Source organism: Manihot esculenta, chromosome 11 (assembly GCF_001659605.2).
Source record: "Manihot esculenta cultivar AM560-2 chromosome 11, M.esculenta_v8, whole genome shotgun sequence".
In the NCBI taxonomy this organism is placed as follows: domain Eukaryota; kingdom Viridiplantae; phylum Streptophyta; class Magnoliopsida; order Malpighiales; family Euphorbiaceae; genus Manihot; species Manihot esculenta.
The window spans coordinates 2,948,118-2,968,279 of NC_035171.2; the positions used below are offsets into that span (position 1 = coordinate 2,948,118).

Sequence of the window (20,162 nt, forward strand, 5' to 3'; positions counted from 1 at the left end):
ATCGAAACTTTATTTTATGCTTGAAAAGTCACCAACCTTTTTACGCGACGGTGCACATGGGTAATACACCTCCGGTTACTCAGTTGGTCACTTGTCCAAGTGACTATTAGCTCAGTTCATAGCCTTAGATCATAGGAACAGGTTGTGCTTTTTGATTTGCTGAGTTTTTCTTTTTCTTTTTCCTTTTTATATCAATTTGGGCAAATCAACTCAAAGAGAATTACATTAACTTTTATTGCATGTATTTTATTTTCCTTTCCTATTGGCCACAGCAGTTTCAAGAACTCAATTTAAGAAGAAAAACTTCCTAAGTAAAGGCTACACACTGTGCATGGTTCAATTTAGGTTTAAAGGGTTGGATAATCAATGGGGTCATGAGATAGGGAGCTCTTTTAACCTTGTTATCTATGCTGAGTAGAGCAAAAGCTAAGTCAAAATTCTGTGTGTGTGTGTGAAAAAAAATGTGTGAAAAAAGAAAAAATTTTGGTGTGTGTTTATGGGGCAAAAAGATGTAAAAAGAAACAAAAAGAAAGCAAAAAGATAATGTAAACAATGCAAAATAACCTAACAGTAAATACCCCCACACCTATCCCAAACATTGTCCTCAATGTTTAAACATAAATATGAAAAAATTAATAAGGAGAAGGAAAGGGACTGCCTGGGATGTGGGTGATTAGGCCAAGTGATTTGGGCAAATCACTGGTCAAATCACTGTTGTGGCTGGTCTGTGGGCAGAAAATGTTGAACTAGCAGCTGCAACATGCTTTCCATGTGCTGCATCCTGTCTTGAGCCTCCACCGAATGGTCTTGAGGTGCCTTTTATGTCCTCCAAGGTCCACCCAATGGCTTTCTTGTGCTTCCTCAACACATCAAGGAGCTTTTCCTCTTCTTCTTGGCTGAGCTGGTTGGAAATAATTACTGAAAGTGTATTTTCAGCTCCCAAGTAGGCATATTTGAGGTGGCTGGGCAAGGGTTTCAGATCTGGTGCAGTTGCTGTCTGGGACTCTGCTTGGATGGTTGTTTTGGGCAGATCAACATCTGCCTTTCCTGGCGATTTGGGCAGATCACCGCTGATGATTTGGGCAGATCGACTGTCTGATTTGCCCCAGTCGCTTTCTGGCAGTTTTTCTTCCATGGCCTGTTTTTGCAATTTTTCAGCCTTGCTGTCTTGCAACTCTTTTCCACTCCTCAATGTGATGGCACTGGCCTTTTTCCTTGGATTTATCTTAGTTTGGGAAGGTAGCTTTCCTTGTGACTCAAGTTTGCTCAAGGATGAAGCCATTTGCCCCACTTGTTGCTTCTTTGCTGGCTGTTCAGGAGCTGTTTGCCCAACTGGTCTGGGCATCCTATTTTCTGCTTGCTGAAGTGGTGTGGGCATGCTGCGTCCTGCCTTAGTTGGCTGCTGGTCCTGTTTGGGGGCTGGTTCTAGAATTTTTTTGGTAAAAATTTCTGGTTTTTGGGCTGGTTTGGTTACAACAGCTTGCATATTGTATTCTGCCATTCTATCGGCTGTTTGGGCAATTTCTGCAGCTGTATTTGCAAGGGTTGGTTCTGCTGATTCTGGTGCAGCAGATTTTGGTACAGCAAATTCTGGTTCAGCAGTGTGTGTTTCAGCAGGCTGTGATTTTTGGACAGCAGCAGGGAATGCAGGCTGTGGACAGCTATTGCTGTCTCTGTTTTCAGCAGCTTGGACAGCCAGATTTCCAGCTTGAATTTCAGCTTCTTCATGTGCAACAGGGGGTTCTGCCTTTGCTGGATTTTCTGCAGTAGAAGGCGTGGTAGTGGGTGAATTTGCTAATGCAGAAAATTTTGCAGCAGGTGCAGCAGCAAAATCTGCTGGTGCAGAAAATTCTGCTGTAACCTGGACTCGGGTTTCTGGTTTAATTTCTGCAGTGGTGGGCGTGGCAGCGGGTGGATCTGCTGGCGCAAAAAAATTTGCTGGTGCAGTAAAATCTGCTGGTGCAGAAAATTCAGCAGGTGCAACAGCAGTCCTGTTTGATGGTGCAGTGGCAGATCGGATGGTAGACTCCGGATTAGTTGCTGATTTTTGGACAGTAGGTTCAGCGGCTTGTTCTGTTTCTTGGGAACTTTCATCATCGTCCCATAGATCTTGAAGCTCTTCCTCTTTTCTTAATATGTGTGTATTCCAATGGTCAACCGCTTGATCCACTTGCTGTTGGAGAATTTTCCCAGAAATTTCCAACTTCCTTACCATCTCTTCAAGTTTCATAGTGGAGTTTTGAGGTGTTGCTTGGGCTTGATAGTTTTGGTAGTAGTTAGCCCTTGCATAGTCATAATTCGGGTGGTCCCTCCAACATGGATTGTAGGTATCAAGGTAGTAGGGATCATGTCTTGGCTGGCTATTGAATCCTCCAAAGGCATGTACTTGCTGGTCATATTGATAAAGTGTGGGACATTGATCAGTTGGGTGTCCCTCATATCCACAGATCCTACATGGTCTTGGTGGCTGAAAGTGTTGAGCTCGACCTATGACATAACTATCCACAAGAGAGGTTAGTTCAGAAATTTGAGAAGAGAGAAAAGACATACTTACCGTAGCCATACTTGTAAGGTCTTGGTAGTGCGTTCAATTTCAGGATCGTAAAGAAGAGCTTCTTTACGATCAGCCCTGGTCATAAAAGGAAAATACGTTAGTTAGATCAAATCCCCGGCAACGGCGCCAATTTTTGATAGGCGGTTGTCGAAGCCGTCAAAAATAACCTATTATCAATCAACAAATAAATTTGCAGATAGTGGCAATAGGGTCGAACCACAGGGATTTGACACTACGGATTTTCCTAATAATGACTTGGACAAGTAAATAACAAGAAATTAAAAGAGGGGGGTTTTGTTTTGATGATTAAAACTAAAAAGCAAGAGAAAGCAATAATTTAAAGATGAGTAAATCAATAAGAGAAAAGCTTCTAGTTGAAGTATGGATCTATTTCAGATTGTTTAGAATTGATCATTGATTCTTTAATACTCCTATTTATTTCAATAAATTAGTTTAGGATGTGGAAGACGCTTCTCACAATCCAAATTCCTCCTTAGTTCTAGTTTGATTAGGAAACGTTCGCTAATCAAACACTAGTTAACAAGTTGCCAAGGAACGTCCTTGGGGCCTTTGGCATCGAACAACTGTTAACTGCATTAAGACTTAGAGAAACCTAATTCTAACCTTGCCAACCGCGTGGTCAAGTTTAGATTATGCAACTTGATTAAATGTGTGTTTAAATAATCTAAGCAATTACGGACCTAAACTGTTCAAACAATTGTTACTCAAGCAATTAAAAGCAATAGGCCTAAATTGATTCTAAAAGCAAAGCAACAATTATAGAAAGATCTAATTGCATAAATATTGAAATAAACAAGAGTTCAACAATGGAGTATTAAACCTCCCAATTCATCACAAATCTGAATTTTCCAACTTCAACTAGAAAAGAAAAGTGTTTAGCCACTCATGGTGGACAAAATCACAAAAGAAAAGAAGAAGAAAAGAAGGAGACAAGCTGCTGTATTTTTCTGCAGAATTGCTGAAGATGAGATGTTATGCTGGTTTGGATGTTGCCCTTATATAGCTGGAGAATCCCAATTCCAATTTGATTAGGGTTTTGGAATCTCAATTTGATTTGGTCTTCTTTGTAGTCTTTGATTCCTCTTTGGTTTTTGTATTTGATTGAGAATGGAACTCTCTAAGTGAAGGGCGTGGCTCTTGGGACTGATCTTGTGGTGTTTGAAGTGGACTTGGACTTCTTTTCTTTGAATTTCTAATTTCTGCTCTTTTCCCGCCTCTGCTGTATTTTCTGCTATTAAAGTGATTTGGGCAAATCCTGCGAGTGATTTGGGCAAATCACTTGCTCATTTTGCCCCAATCGCTTCCTGGGGTTCAGTCCAGTTTCTGTCTCTGTCTCTGCGAGTGATTTGGCCAGTTCCTGCGAGTGATTTGGCCAAATCACTCAGACCCAATCACTTTTCCAGCTTTTTCTTCACTTTTTCTCCAACTTTCCAATTTCTTCCTTTTCTGCAAAAACATGACAAAAACACAAATTAAGCTAGAAAAATGTGTAAATAAACAGTAATAAATATAATAAAAATGTGGCTAAATTATGCTTGATCAAATACCCCCACACCTAGCTTTTTGCTTGTCCTCAAGCAACAAACAACTTAGTCAATCAAGCTCCTTTTTCTTTTGAGCCTAAGTACCACTTAATCAGCCCCCCTAGACTCCTAAATTGAAACACTACAGTGTAGGATGCATGTACTAAGGTTGTCCCCTTCTTTCCTTGTTTCCTATCGCTCACCATGGCCAAGGGAAAGTTTTTTATTTGATCATGCTTATTAATTTATATTAGGTTTAATGCAATCCCTTAAGAGTGACTTGCCCTATTTTAAGCATTTTTAATTACCAGCACTTTTTATCCTTGCCTGAAAAAATCACCAACCTTTTTACGCGATGGTGCATATGGGTGATACACCCCCGGTTACTCAGTTGGTCACTTGTCCAAGTGGCTACTAGCTCTGTTCATAATCTTAGACCATCGAAACTTTATTTTATGCTTGAAAAGTCACCAACCTTTTTACGCGACGGTGCACATGGGTAATACACCTCCGGTTACTCAGTTGGTCACTTGTCCAAGTGACTATTAGCTCAGTTCATAGCCTTAGATCATAGGAACAGGTTGTGCTTTTTGATTTGCTGAGTTTTTCTTTTTCTTTTTCCTTTTTATATCAATTTGGGCAAATCAACTCAAAGAGAATTACATTAACTTTTATTGCATGTATTTTATTTTCCTTTCCTATTGGCCACAGCAGTTTCAAGAACTCAATTTAAGAAGAAAAACTTCCTAAGTAAAGGCTACACACTGTGCATGGTTCAATTTAGGTTTAAAGGGTTGGATAATCAATGGGGTCATGAGATAGGGAGCTCTTTTAACCTTGTTATCTATGCTGAGTAGAGCAAAAGCTAAGTCAAAATTCTGTGTGTGTGTGTGAAAAAAAATGTGTGAAAAAAGAAAAAATTTTGGTGTGTGTTTATGGGGCAAAAAGATGTAAAAAGAAACAAAAAGAAAGCAAAAAGATAATGTAAACAATGCAAAATAACCTAACAGTAAATACCCCCACACCTATCCCAAACATTGTCCTCAATGTTTAAACATAAATATGAAAAAATTAATAAGGAGAAGGAAAGGGACTGCCTGGGATGTGGGTGATTAGGCCAAGTGATTTGGGCAAATCACTGGTCAAATCACTGTTGTGGCTGGTCTGTGGGCAGAAAATGTTGAACTAGCAGCTGCAACATGCTTTCCATGTGCTGCATCCTGTCTTGAGCCTCCACCGAATGGTCTTGAGGTGCCTTTTATGTCCTCCAAGGTCCACCCAATGGCTTTCTTGTGCTTCCTCAACACATCAAGGAGCTTTTCCTCTTCTTCTTGGCTGAGCTGGTTGGAAATAATTACTGAAAGTGTATTTTCAGCTCCCAAGTAGGCATATTTGAGGTGGCTGGGCAAGGGTTTCAGATCTGGTGCAGTTGCTGTCTGGGACTCTGCTTGGATGGTTGTTTTGGGCAGATCAACATCTGCCTTTCCTGGCGATTTGGGCAGATCACCGCTGATGATTTGGGCAGATCGACTGTCTGATTTGCCCCAGTCGCTTTCTGGCAGTTTTTCTTCCATGGCCTGTTTTTGCAATTTTTCAGCCTTGCTGTCTTGCAACTCTTTTCCACTCCTCAATGTGATGGCACTGGCCTTTTTCCTTGGATTTATCTTAGTTTGGGAAGGTAGCTTTCCTTGTGACTCAAGTTTGCTCAAGGATGAAGCCATTTGCCCCACTTGTTGCTTCTTTGCTGGCTGTTCAGGAGCTGTTTGCCCAACTGGTCTGGGCATCCTATTTTCTGCTTGCTGAAGTGGTGTGGGCATGCTGCGTCCTGCCTTAGTTGGCTGCTGGTCCTGTTTGGGGGCTGGTTCTAGAATTTTTTTGGTAAAAATTTCTGGTTTTTGGGCTGGTTTGGTTACAACAGCTTGCATATTGTATTCTGCCATTCTATCGGCTGTTTGGGCAATTTCTGCAGCTGTATTTGCAAGGGTTGGTTCTGCTGATTCTGGTGCAGCAGATTTTGGTACAGCAAATTCTGGTTCAGCAGTGTGTGTTTCAGCAGGCTGTGATTTTTGGACAGCAGCAGGGAATGCAGGCTGTGGACAGCTATTGCTGTCTCTGTTTTCAGCAGCTTGGACAGCCAGATTTCCAGCTTGAATTTCAGCTTCTTCATGTGCAACAGGGGGTTCTGCCTTTGCTGGATTTTCTGCAGTAGAAGGCGTGGTAGTGGGTGAATTTGCTAATGCAGAAAATTTTGCAGCAGGTGCAGCAGCAAAATCTGCTGGTGCAGAAAATTCTGCTGTAACCTGGACTCGGGTTTCTGGTTTAATTTCTGCAGTGGTGGGCGTGGCAGCGGGTGGATCTGCTGGCGCAAAAAAATTTGCTGGTGCAGTAAAATCTGCTGGTGCAGAAAATTCAGCAGGTGCAACAGCAGTCCTGTTTGATGGTGCAGTGGCAGATCGGATGGTAGACTCCGGATTAGTTGCTGATTTTTGGACAGTAGGTTCAGCGGCTTGTTCTGTTTCTTGGGAACTTTCATCATCGTCCCATAGATCTTGAAGCTCTTCCTCTTTTCTTAATATGTGTGTATTCCAATGGTCAACCGCTTGATCCACTTGCTGTTGGAGAATTTTCCCAGAAATTTCCAACTTCCTTACCATCTCTTCAAGTTTCATAGTGGAGTTTTGAGGTGTTGCTTGGGCTTGATAGTTTTGGTAGTAGTTAGCCCTTGCATAGTCATAATTCGGGTGGTCCCTCCAACATGGATTGTAGGTATCAAGGTAGTAGGGATCATGTCTTGGCTGGCTATTGAATCCTCCAAAGGCATGTACTTGCTGGTCATATTGATAAAGTGTGGGACATTGATCAGTTGGGTGTCCCTCATATCCACAGATCCTACATGGTCTTGGTGGCTGAAAGTGTTGAGCTCGACCTATGACATAACTATCCACAAGAGAGGTTAGTTCAGAAATTTGAGAAGAGAGAAAAGACATACTTACCGTAGCCATACTTGTAAGGTCTTGGTAGTGCGTTCAATTTCAGGATCGTAAAGAAGAGCTTCTTTACGATCAGCCCTGGTCATAAAAGGAAAATACGTTAGTTAGATCAAATCCCCGGCAACGGCGCCAATTTTTGATAGGCGGTTGTCGAAGCCGTCAAAAATAACCTATTATCAATCAACAAATAAATTTGCAGATAGTGGCAATAGGGTCGAACCACAGGGATTTGACACTACGGATTTTCCTAATAATGACTTGGACAAGTAAATAACAAGAAATTAAAAGAGGGGGGTTTTGTTTTGATGATTAAAACTAAAAAGCAAGAGAAAGCAATAATTTAAAGATGAGTAAATCAATAAGAGAAAAGCTTCTAGTTGAAGTATGGATCTATTTCAGATTGTTTAGAATTGATCATTGATTCTTTAATACTCCTATTTATTTCAATAAATTAGTTTAGGATGTGGAAGACGCTTCTCACAATCCAAATTCCTCCTTAGTTCTAGTTTGATTAGGAAACGTTCGCTAATCAAACACTAGTTAACAAGTTGCCAAGGAACGTCCTTGGGGCCTTTGGCATCGAACAACTGTTAACTGCATTAAGACTTAGAGAAACCTAATTCTAACCTTGCCAACCGCGTGGTCAAGTTTAGATTATGCAACTTGATTAAATGTGTGTTTAAATAATCTAAGCAATTACGGACCTAAACTGTTCAAACAATTGTTACTCAAGCAATTAAAAGCAATAGGCCTAAATTGATTCTAAAAGCAAAGCAACAATTATAGAAAGATCTAATTGCATAAATATTGAAATAAACAAGAGTTCAACAATGGAGTATTAAACCTCCCAATTCATCACAAATCTGAATTTTCCAACTTCAACTAGAAAAGAAAAGTGTTTAGCCACTCATGGTGGACAAAATCACAAAAGAAAAGAAGAAGAAAAGAAGGAGACAAGCTGCTGTATTTTTCTGCAGAATTGCTGAAGATGAGATGTTATGCTGGTTTGGATGTTGCCCTTATATAGCTGGAGAATCCCAATTCCAATTTGATTAGGGTTTTGGAATCTCAATTTGATTTGGTCTTCTTTGTAGTCTTTGATTCCTCTTTGGTTTTTGTATTTGATTGAGAATGGAACTCTCTAAGTGAAGGGCGTGGCTCTTGGGACTGATCTTGTGGTGTTTGAAGTGGACTTGGACTTCTTTTCTTTGAATTTCTAATTTCTGCTCTTTTCCCGCCTCTGCTGTATTTTCTGCTATTAAAGTGATTTGGGCAAATCCTGCGAGTGATTTGGGCAAATCACTTGCTCATTTTGCCCCAATCGCTTCCTGGGGTTCAGTCCAGTTTCTGTCTCTGTCTCTGCGAGTGATTTGGCCAGTTCCTGCGAGTGATTTGGCCAAATCACTCAGACCCAATCACTTTTCCAGCTTTTTCTTCACTTTTTCTCCAACTTTCCAATTTCTTCCTTTTCTGCAAAAACATGACAAAAACACAAATTAAGCTAGAAAAATGTGTAAATAAACAGTAATAAATATAATAAAAATGTGGCTAAATTATGCTTGATCAGATAGTAAGACCTGGCTGGGCCAGGCAGGCAGAGTTGTAAGACCTGGCCGGGCCAGGCAGACTGAGGTTATAAGACCTGGCTAGGCCAGGCATCCTTTCATTGGGATTTTTGGTGGTCATGTCTATCCCTGAGATGATGTGCTATAATGCATTTCACAAGATCATGTTTTCACATTATGGTTTATAGTTCTGCTCATTGGGCTTGTATAGCTCATCCCTCTCCCCTATCCCCCAGGTTTGCAGGTTCAGAGTCTAGAGGGAGTGTGATAGGCGGTTGTCGAAGCCGTCAAAAATAAACCTATTAAACAATCAACAATAAACTTGTAGATAGTGGCAATAGGGTCGAACCAGAGGGAATTGATACCAATGATTTTCCTAATAATGACTAGGTCAAGTAAATAACAAGTAATTAAAAGAGGGGGGTTTGAGTTGATAGATTAACACTAAATAGCAAAAGAAAGCAATAATTTAAAGATGAGTAAATCAATGGATGAAAAGCTTCTAGTTGAAGTATGGATCTATTTCAGATTGTTTAGAATTGATCATTGATTCTTTAATACTCCTATTTATCTCAATAAATTGGTTTAGGATGTGGAAGACGCTTCTCACAATCCAAATTCCTCCTTAGTTCTAGTTTGATTAGGAAACGTTCGCTAATCAAACACTAATCAACAAGTTGCCAAGGAACGTCCTTGGGGCATTATAGCATCGAACAACTGTTGACTGCATTAAGACTTAGAGAAACCCAATTCTATCCTTGCCAACCGCGTGGTCAAGTTTAGATTATGCAATTTGATTAAATGTGTATTTGAACAACCTAAGCAATTACGGACCTAAATTATTCAAACAATATTACTTAAGCAATTTAAAAGCAATGGGCCCTTATTGATTCTAAAAGCAAAATAATAATTATGGAAAGATCAAATTGCATAAATATTGAAAGTAAATAAGAGTTTAACAATGGAGATTTAAATCTCCCAATTCATCACAAAATCTGAAATTCACCAACTTCAACTAGAAAAGAATGAAACTAGCCACTCATGGTGGGCAAAATACACAAAAGAAAGAAGAGAAAAAGGGAAGAAGCTGCAGAATTTCTAGAGAGTTTCTGACGAGTTGAGTTGCTGATCAGAAGATGCCTTTGCTGGTTTGGAGGCTCTCCTTTTATAGCTAAAGAATTCTATCTATCTAGGGTTTTGAGATCCCTTTTTGATTTGGTGTTTGACTCCTCTTTTGATGTTGAATTTAATTGCAATTGGAATTCCTTGGATGAGAAGCTCTTTCGTGGCTCTTGGTTTTATGTTGGTAGTGATTGGGTTGGATTTGGACATCTGAAAATTCGAATTTCTGTTTTCTGCCCAATTTCCCGCTCTGCTGTCAGTTTCTGCTGTCAAAGTGATTTGCCCGGTGATTTGACCAGTTTCTTCAAGTGATTGGGCAAATCACTGACCCAATCACTTTTCTGTGAGTCAGTCCAGTTTTCTGCTCTCTGTCTTCTGCGAGTGATTTGGCCAGTGTCTTCGAGTGTCTTGGGCAAATCACTGCCCATATCACTTCTGCCTGTTGCCTCCAGGTTTCTGCTGTCAAAGTGATTTGCCCGGTGATTTGAGTGTTTTGGGCAAATCACTGACTCAATCACTTTTCTGTCAATTTTCTGCACTTTTTCTCCAATTTTCCAATTTCTTCCTTTTCTGTAAAAACAAGATAAAAACCATAAATTAAACTAAAAATGTGTAAATAAGCAATAAAAAGGATAATAAAAATGCGGCTAATTTATGCTTGATCAGAGTGCATCAGGGTATGGAAGAAGAAGAGTTATGTAATAGCTAGTGTGGACATGTACATGTAAAGAGATTGTAGTTGTGTAATAAGATGTATAGACTTGTGCTTGATCAGTTAGAGTAATCTCTTGTTGTAGACACATGATCAGTTTATGTATGTTTCTTTTATTGTTAATGTATATGAGAAAACCCAGGCTTAACATTATGAGTTGATAGAACAGAAATAGTGCATGCACAGGTTAAACCCTGGAGTAAAGAAAAGTTTTAATGGCGTGACAGAAAATGTATGATCATGTATGGGATTTCACAGGTATACAGACAGTATAGCAGGCTTACTACGGGTCCCGGCGACCTTAAGTCGATTTGGATCCTAGTGCCGGTAGCAGTTCGGTTTCCGGGCTGTTACAACTTTATTGTAAATTTGTAAATTTTTATTACTTATAGTAGTAGCAAAAATGGTTTAGTTGTATAAAATGTTTGAATGAATGGAAGTATTTGTTTTATAATGTTTACTTTTGACCGTGAAAAATAGGTGAAATTGAAAATGCTGAAGATTTTAAGAAAATTATAGATTTTAAATCAAAAGACCGATCTGTTTTAATATATAAAAATTAAAGAAATTAAGTGTTTATAATTACTACTATAAAATTATTACCTTTGAAATTATTATATCTAAACTAAGTCATAGATTATCTGATACTAACGTGTAGACCCTGTTTGAATCTATTGTATTTAACTTTCTCATAAGCCAATATGTCTAAAATAAAACAATAAAGGTCCTCAAACTTGTCAACATACTCTCTTACTAAGAGGCTTCCTTAACCTGAAAAAGGCATCCTATTTTTTCTTTGTGTAACTTTCTGACAAATGCTCTTGGCAAAATTCATATACAAATTGATCTCAAGTCAATCTGACTCTATGTCTATGATGTATGCTATCAAACCAGCTATCGGCCTTACCTTGAAGCAATCCATGTACATTATCTACCTTATCTGCATCAGCCAACCTCATTAATTCAAACTCTTTTGTCACTTTCTTTAACCATTTATTTGCAATATCAGCATCAGAACCCTCAAAATCATAAGCCCCTAAATGCCTAGCATGATCCACTATCTCCCACGAATCTCTAAGTTTAGCTGTAACGGCTGTTGTAACTACTTGTACTACAAAAGCACCCAGGTCTGTATTTAACTGAAAAGGAATGGTTGGTGCTACAAGTGGAACAAGAGGTGGAGTTGCAGGTGTAACAGGAGGTGCAACTGGAGGTGTCGAGAAAGGTGGTGGTGTAGCGGGATATGCCCCTAATTCAATACCATCAGAAGTAGAATCTCTATGCCCATCTCCACTCTCAGGTAAAAGATGATCCGCCACCCCTTCTAGAGGTGGAGGTGTAACTGTAGGATCGCTACGAGATCGGCCAATATTAGCTAATCTAACTGTATGAACATAAGGCCTCGACTTCTATTACCTATTCTGGGCAGTATTGTCCTACAAATAAAAATACAAAAAGAATTATCAGAATATAATTAAAAACATTAACCCAAAAAAAAAGTCTACAAAATCTATAAACTTAAGCTCTGATACTAAAAATTATCACACCCACTCTCTAACCTGTAGGGACGGATATGACTCGAAAACTGACAGAATTTTTCTTGAATATATATATAATGAATACGTATAACCTGCTATAATTTTAAAATATAAGAAAAACATTAAGGAGAGGACTCTCTAGTTAATTCATAATATATTTACACCACTATTCCCTCTATGAAGATAAAAAAAATTATATATATACACCAAATAAAATACATTCAGTAGCCTGTTCATATAATTTATATACTAGACTCTGAAATTGACGAAGTGGAAGAAATGACAATACTAGAAGATGTAGACTGTTAGGAGTGGATGAAACAGTCCGGCTCAAACTGACCCAAATAATTTTTGGATCCACTTTCCACTTGGCCCAAAATGGTTAACCCAAGTTATTTAGTAGTTTCATGCTAGCTATTATATACAATTCGGAATTGTCGTATTCTGTCGATGTGGGATGCGGTACAAGTAAGCAGCTGACCGTTACACTCGGTCCCGCTAAATTTATGACATACTCATCGCAACTGAATCGAATACAATTGCTAAATCAGGACCGGACCCTTGGATATTGTGGTTCGCTAGTACCTCGAGCGGCTCCACCTCGTCTCACACGGGTAGCCCTTTCCTTGCAGGTCCACTAGCTTTGCACAATTTATCTGATCCAGGGTGACTCTGATACCAATTGAAACAGTCTGGCTAAAACTGATCCAAATAACTTTTAGACCCACTTTCCACTTGGTCCAAAATGATTAACCTAAGTTATTTAGTAGTTTCGTGTTAGCTATTATATATAATTCAGAATTGTCGTATTCCGCTGATATGGGATGCAGTACAGGCAAGCAGCTGACCGTTACAGTGGATCACCCAAAAGAATTTGTAATATTAAAAATATAAGGGGTAAGTACAATTTACTCAGTGAGTGGATAAATAAATAATAAAAAGGGAATAGATAAACTTTAGGTACTTAGTAGTATCAAATATTAAGTTAAATTAGGTCAGCTGAATAAATACAATTTAATTCATTTAATATAAATTAAGTTGAATGAACATTTTGCTAAGATATCACCGCTGAAATAATAAATACAAAATCATGAATGTGATAAATAAAATCCGCATACACAAATATAGAATCATGAATGTGATAAATAAAATCTGCATACACTCATAACATACTCCTTGTGGATAATACTGGTATATCAAATGTGTTAAAATAAAATAATAATAGTCTGAGAGCAATACTAATATAACGACTCGAAAATCGGACCGCTATCGGCACTAGGGTTCAGATAGACTTAAAGTCGCTGGAGCCCGTAGCAAGTCTATTATACATCCTGTTACACCTGATAAAATCTCATACACGATTTAATAAAAACATAAACATTTTATGAGTCAAAACTCACCTGTGCATGTATTAAAACTGAAATCATAAAACTCATATTAGACCTCTCATCAAATGCTCCAATATGGTTAACATAGCATGCCTCAAGCTTAATTCAAACATAAACTCATACTTAAAACTTTTACATAAGGATCATGTAAACAGGGATTACAAGGACAAATACTAGGGCAAAGCACAATTCTAAAACCATAAAACAATACATGTCTACATCTATACTATTACAATAGACTATACCAGCAACTCAGCCGACCTCCCTGAGCTAACTCTGATCCTGAAAACCTGGGGTTAGGGGAAAGGGATAAGCTACAAGAACCTAGTGAGCAGAACATAAAAACAGTTCAATAAACATATGATCGTATGAATGTGTCACAACACAAACAATTCACATCAAGATAGATTTGTCACCAATAACCCTTTACAAATTCCAATGGTACCCGACCCACGACGGGTGCTCCTCAAGACTTCCTCTTAAACATATCATAACATATCCATAATGTCAAGGGCGTAGAATAGGCAACCCTGGTCTTTTCCTTACATAGTACCAAGGGCAAAGAATGGGCAGCCCTAGTCTTTCTATATCCGTCATAGCATATCATATCATACTCGAGGACTAGTGGGTCATCCAACATCCATCCACAACAACAAATAAATTATGCAATGCATCATATTCGTGAATTCTAATGCAAACAACCTAATTACATATACATGGCATTCGTGATGCATGAGCATGCTTAAAAATTTTGATTTCTTTAAAATAATATATCAGTTCAGTTCTACTCACCTCTGTCTGACGCTCGCCTAAAATTGACGCAATTATCTCACTACAGGCCTTTATAGTCTCCTAAGTTCGATCCTACATAGATGGACTCAAATGAGGGACCAAACATAACTTTTACAATACTCTAAACAACCCCCCAAGAACCCCTAAAAACATACCAAAATATGCATAGAAAACAAGCAAAAAAAGGCTAGGCAAGGGACTTTTGGCGACAGGTTCGGCGGCCGAAGGTCCCTCACAGATCTAAAAGTCAAAACTTTTGGGGGCAAGTTCGGTGGCCTAAAGCTCTTCACAGATCCGAATATTACAACATTTGAGGGCAGGTTCGGCGGCCTAAAGCCCTTCACAGATCCGAAGATCAACCCTTCGGGGGTAAGTTCGGTGGCCTAAAGCCCTTCACAGATCCGAAGGTCAACCCTTCGGGGGCAGTTTAAGCGGCCAAATAGCTGCCTCCACAGGCAGGTTTGGCGGCCGAACCTTGCTTTGGCGGTCGAATATGAGTTTTCCAACAAGGCAGAACCCGATTCTGCCATATACTCACAGCCATAAAAAAACTCCCTTTCTCACATGCAACAGCCTAACAGCTACCACAAATACTTAACGCACATAAGAGACCTCAAAACTTGCTCTGAACTTAACATGCATCAACAGATACCCAACAGAAAAGCATCTCACATCAAAACTAACATAAACATTAAACTTTTTGGATAAACGATCATGCATGCCCTAAAGACTTGTAAAACTTAGGTTTTAAAATCTTGAGAAAACATAGGAGAAGCAAAGATCAACTCACCTCTTGAAGAAAACGGAACACACAACAATTAAAACTTGAAGGAAGAGGGGAAAATCGTTTTCCAAAGGTCTCCAATGGCTAAAACCTGAAATCCAAACTCGAATCTTCAATAAAAACAAGGTAAAAACTCATGAATTCTCCAAGAAATTTAAGAAATTCTAGCAAGAACATCTGGAAAAGGGCATGGACTTGCTTGTACCCGAAGATGGAGAAAAAACCGAACCTTAAAACCTTTTCAAAAAAACTCAAATTCATTTTATGAAAACTCCATTTTTCCCTTCTAAAGATTTCAGTTTCGAGATTCCGGATTCCAATGAAAATCGCGTCAGAAAGTGGAAATTCCGACTCGCGGAGTTTAACCGGGTATTACAACTGGCATTTTAGACTCTATGATGACAATGTTGACTCAAAGGCAAATAAAATACAGGTTATACACATATGCAGAACCGCCCCAAAGGGTGACCACCTGACATACGCCCCCAAAGACTGTATGTATATCAAGCGTTATCCCAAAGACAATATAAATAAATGCTAAACTGAAAATAAATTATCTATCATCAGGTGTTATATACAGAGTGTAATCGGCTATTTATTCAGCTGTATTTTAAATTTCATTTCCATTAATTTAAGAAATCTGAATTCGTTTTATCCATTTCCATTATATATATATATATATATATATATATATATATATATATATATATATATATATATATATATATATATATAAGAAAAATATCAATGTTATATATTTATCCACTCACTTTGTAATACCGGGCTAGACTCCGGCATCGAAATTCCTACCGTCCGGCGGGATCTCAGATTTCGAAACTCTCTAGAAGGGTAAAACATGTGTTTTCTAAAATGTTTTCACTAATTTCATGGTTTTAAATGAAAAAGAAATTGAGTTTTGAAAAGAAAAGGGCAAGGAGGAGGAACCCAGGTTCGGCCGCCGAACCTCAAGTTCGGCCACCGAACATGGGGCTGTTTCGGGAGTGCTTTAGGCCTCCAAAGGCTTTAAGGGAAGAAACCAGGTTCGGCCGCTGAACCTCAAGTTCGGCCGCCGAACATGGGAGTGTTTCGGAAGCAGGTTTGGCTTCCGAAGGTGTTCTGCTCAGCCACCTATAAAAGGCCCCCAGATCGGAAATGGGAGAGTTTTCTCTCCCCATTTCGGTCATAGGTGAGCTCATGCCTCCTTTGGTTGATTTCATGTATTTCCTTCAAATCTCCCAAGGTTTTTATAAGTTTTATGGTTGTTTTGAAGAGTTTTAAGGCTTAGATCGAAGTTTTGGAGCTTGGAGATCTTTGGAGCTTGGATTCTCCATATCTTCAAGTTAGGATTGTACCAACCCTCGATCTTCAAGAGGTAAGTGTAGATCCTTGCTTTCCTTTATGTTTCATAAAGTTTTAAGTAAGTTTAAAGAAGTTTTAATGCTTGAGTATGGGTAGATATGCATGTTAGGGTTTATGTGGGTTTTATGCCCAATGTATGTTTATGTGATGTTTGTGTTGGGGTTTGAGTTAGTTTATGCCCCTTTATGCATGTGGGAGTGTGTATGCATGTTTGGGAGAGAGCATGTGTAACAGCCCGGAAACCGAACTGCTACCGGCACTAGGATCCAGATCGACTTAAGGTCGCCGGGACCCGTAGTAAGCCTGCTATCCTGTCTGTATACCTGTGAAATCCCATACATGATCATACATTTGCTGTAAAAACATAAAAGTTTTCTTCATTCCAAGGCTTAACCTGTGCATGCACTCTCTCTGTGCTCTACTAATCCCTACTAGAGCTCCTCATGGCTCTAGGCGGATCAATCTCATAATGTTAAGCCTGGTTTTGCTCATAAACAAGAATAAAGAAACATACATAAACTGATCATGTGACTCCACAAAGGGATTACAACTTTTATAAGTCAAGCACTATGCTATACACTGTACATATACACTATCTCTATACATTTACATGTCCACACTAGCTATTACACCACTCTGTACTTTTCCTGTACCCTGCTGAGTTCTCTCTGACCTCTGAACCTGCACAACTGGAGTTAGGGGAGAGGGATGAGCTACGATAGCCCAGTGAGTAGAATAGTAATAAAATACCAGGTGATAAAACATGCTCTCATGGAATGCAACACATAATCACATCACCTCGGCCGGACGGATCAAAACTCCCTCTATCTCATCTGGGGTACCTAAGTACCATGTGCCTGGTCCCCGTAGGGCTGTTCCAGGTCTTTGTGTGCCTGGTCCCCGTAGGGCTATTCCAGGTCTTTCCTCTGAGGGCTAATGAATCCTCACGAAGTCCGTGCCGTCTCACATAAACAATGTACAAGGAGCAATGCCAAGTACAAGGATAAATGCAATGCATCATCTTTGTGTACACTAATGCACTCACCCTATAGCATATTCATGATGCATGAAGCATGATAAAATATCAGTTCTCATATTAAAACATTAAGTTAAATTCCACTCACCTTTGGTTATCTCTGAATTGACTCTGCAGGTTCTGACACTGGACTCACTGCTGACTTCCCTGATTCCTCTGGTCCGTACCTACACAGGTGGACTCAAATGAGGGACTAAACTCACTCAAGAACATCTCTAAGCAACTCCCCAAAACCCCGCTAAACTCACTCAAACCAACACATAACACATGCTAAAGAAAGCTGGACAGGGCACTTTCGGCGGCAGGTTCGGCGGCCGAAACCCTACTCCAGAGACGAAACTCATGCATGTTCGGCGGCACCTTCGGCGGCCGAAGGTCTCGTCCAGAGACGAAACTCACACACTTTCGGCGGCCAAACTCCCTCTTTCGGCGGCCGAAAGTCCCTTTCTAAACCGAAAGCCTAGCTTTCGGGGGCAACCTTTGGCAGCCGAAACTGCCTCCACAAGGGGTTCGGCGGCCGAACCTTCCTTCGGCGGCCGAACCTGGTTTTGCCCGAAGGACAGAACCCTGCTCTGTTTCATGCAAACTTTGCCCAAAAACCTACAACCATGCATATCAACTACTCCCAACTAGCATATACACATATATATGCACAAAGGGGTCTAAAACTACCCTAAAACCCCAAACAAACACAGCACATAACACTTAAACATGGTTGAACACCACAAATCATCAAAAACCTCACCTAAACCTAAACATGCATACTACCCATACAAACTTCAGAAAACCTTTCAAAAGCATCAAAGAAGCTCAGGATCTTCACTTACCTCTTTCACAACTTGAGGATGAAGGATCCTAACGTGGAGATATGAAGAAAAGCTCTTCCAAAGCTCCAAGCTTCAAAACGTGGTTCTTTTGCTCAAAACCTTCAAAAGTCACCAAAACTCTTAAAACTCTTGAAAGATTTGCTGAAAATCATGGAAAACATGAAAGTCAACGTAGGAGAGGCTGAAACTCACCTCTGGCTGCAAGTGGAGGAGAAATAACCTCCTTCCACCGACCCTTGGCCCTTTTATAGGTGGCTGGCCAGACCACCTTCGGCAGCCGAACGTGAAGCCGCAACCATGCAATGTTCGGCGGCCGAAAGTTACCTTCGGCGGCCGAACCTTTGCATGTCTCCCTTATTGCTTTTCTTTCAAAACTCCATGCTTTTAACACGTCAAAACATGAAAACAAGTGAAAATACTTTGGAAAACATATGCATTACCCTTCTCGAGGGTTCCGACACCCGAGATTCCACCGGACTACAGGAATGCCGATGCCGGACTCGAGCCGGGTATTACATTCTCCCCCCCTTAAAAAAACATTCGTCCCCGAATGTCCCTAACACAACATAAACACATAGAAAAGGGGAAAACTAACCTTAAAACAGATATGGGTATTGCTGGAGCATAGCCTCCCGTGTCTCCCAGGTGCACTCTTCTAGATTGTGGTGGTTCCATAGGACTTTCACCATTGGTATTTCCTTGTTTCTCAGCTTTCTGATCTGGGTGTCAAGGATCCGCACTGGCTGCTCTACATAGGTGAGATCACTTAAGATTTCCACCTCAGGTTCCCGAAGAACCTTCTCTGGATCTGACACAAACTTTTTCAACATAGAAACATGGAATACCGGGTGAATTCTTTCCATAGAAGCCGGTAAATCTAGCTTATACGACACAGGCCCGATCTTCTGCAAGATCTCAAAGGGACCAATGTACCGTGGGGCCAGTTTACCCTTCTTTCCAAACCGAACCACTCCCTTCATCGGAGACACCTTAAGCAATACCATATCCCCCTCCTGGAACTCGATCTGCTTCCTACGGATGTCTGCATAGCTTTTCTGTCTGCTTACAGCTGTTTTGATCCTCTCTCTGATGATAGGCACTAATTTGCTGGTTATCTCAACTAACTCTGGCCCTGCAAGAGTTTTCTCTCCTACCTCTTCCCAGCAAACAGGTGTTCGGCACTTCCTCCCATACAGAGCTTCATAAGGAGCCATCCCTATGCTAGCATGATGGCTGTTGTTGTAGGCAAACTCCACCAGAGGTAGATGCTGCCTCCAAGAACCGCCAAAGTCTAACACACACATTCTCAACATATCTTCAATGGTCTGGATGGTTCTCTCTGACTGACCGTCTGTCTGTGGATGGAAAGCAGTGCTGAAATCCAACCTTGTGCCCATTTCAGTTTGCAGACTCCGCCAAAACCTGGAGGTGAACTGAGGTCCTCGATCTGATACTATCGACACTGGAATTCCATGCAACCTTACTATCTCGTCTACATACACCTGCGCCAACTTGTCCACAGAGTAGTTACTCCTGACTGGAATAAAGTGGGCAGATTTAGTGAGTCTATCCACAATCACCCATATGGAGTCTAATCTGTTAGACGTTGCCGGTAACCCCACTACAAAATCCATAGCTATGTTCTCCCATTTCCATTCTGGAATCGGCAGTGGGTTAAGCATTCCAGCCGGCTTCTGGTGCTCTAGCTTCACCCTTTGACATGTCTCGCAGGCTGACACAAACTGTGCCACTTCTCTCTTCATTGCTGGCCACCAATACACCCTTCTCAGATCTTGATACATCTTGGTGGCTCCCGGGTGAATGCTATACCGCGCATTATGAGCTTCCCTCATAATGTCTGCCTTCAAACTGCTATCATCTGGTACACATAACCTCTTACCGTGCCGAAGAATCCCCTCACCGTCAAATCTGAACTCTGAACTGTTGCCAG

General features: G+C 40.3%; 1 protein-coding gene across 1 annotated transcript; it reads right to left on the reverse strand.

Annotated features, from left to right (window-relative positions):
* Positions 1 to 975: 975 nt before the first annotated feature.
* LOC122725130 (protein piccolo-like) lies at positions 976 to 15,787 on the reverse strand. Its single transcript, XM_043961868.1, has 7 exons — positions 15,770 to 15,787; positions 11,904 to 11,923; positions 11,395 to 11,840; positions 11,140 to 11,192; positions 5,829 to 6,710; positions 1,257 to 2,173; positions 976 to 1,138 (listed from the first exon to the last, which is right to left on the reverse strand). Exons 1-7 carry the CDS (start codon positions 15,785 to 15,787, stop codon positions 976 to 978), a joined length of 2,499 nt encoding a protein of 832 aa, XP_043817803.1.
* Between the last annotated feature and the right edge of the window lie 4,375 nt (positions 15,788 to 20,162).

Excerpts from the sequence above, each read along its gene's own strand:
- LOC122725130 (XM_043961868.1), bottom strand. Across the intron at positions 11,193-11,394 it reads TGTACATGGATTGCTTCAAG|ACATATTGGCTTATGAGAAA; the intron begins GTAAGGCCGATA and ends GTTTTATTTTAG. Across the intron at positions 1,139-1,256 it reads TCATCCTTGAGCAAACTTGA|GCCATGGAAGAAAAACTGCC; the intron begins GTCACAAGGAAA and ends TTGCAAAAACAG.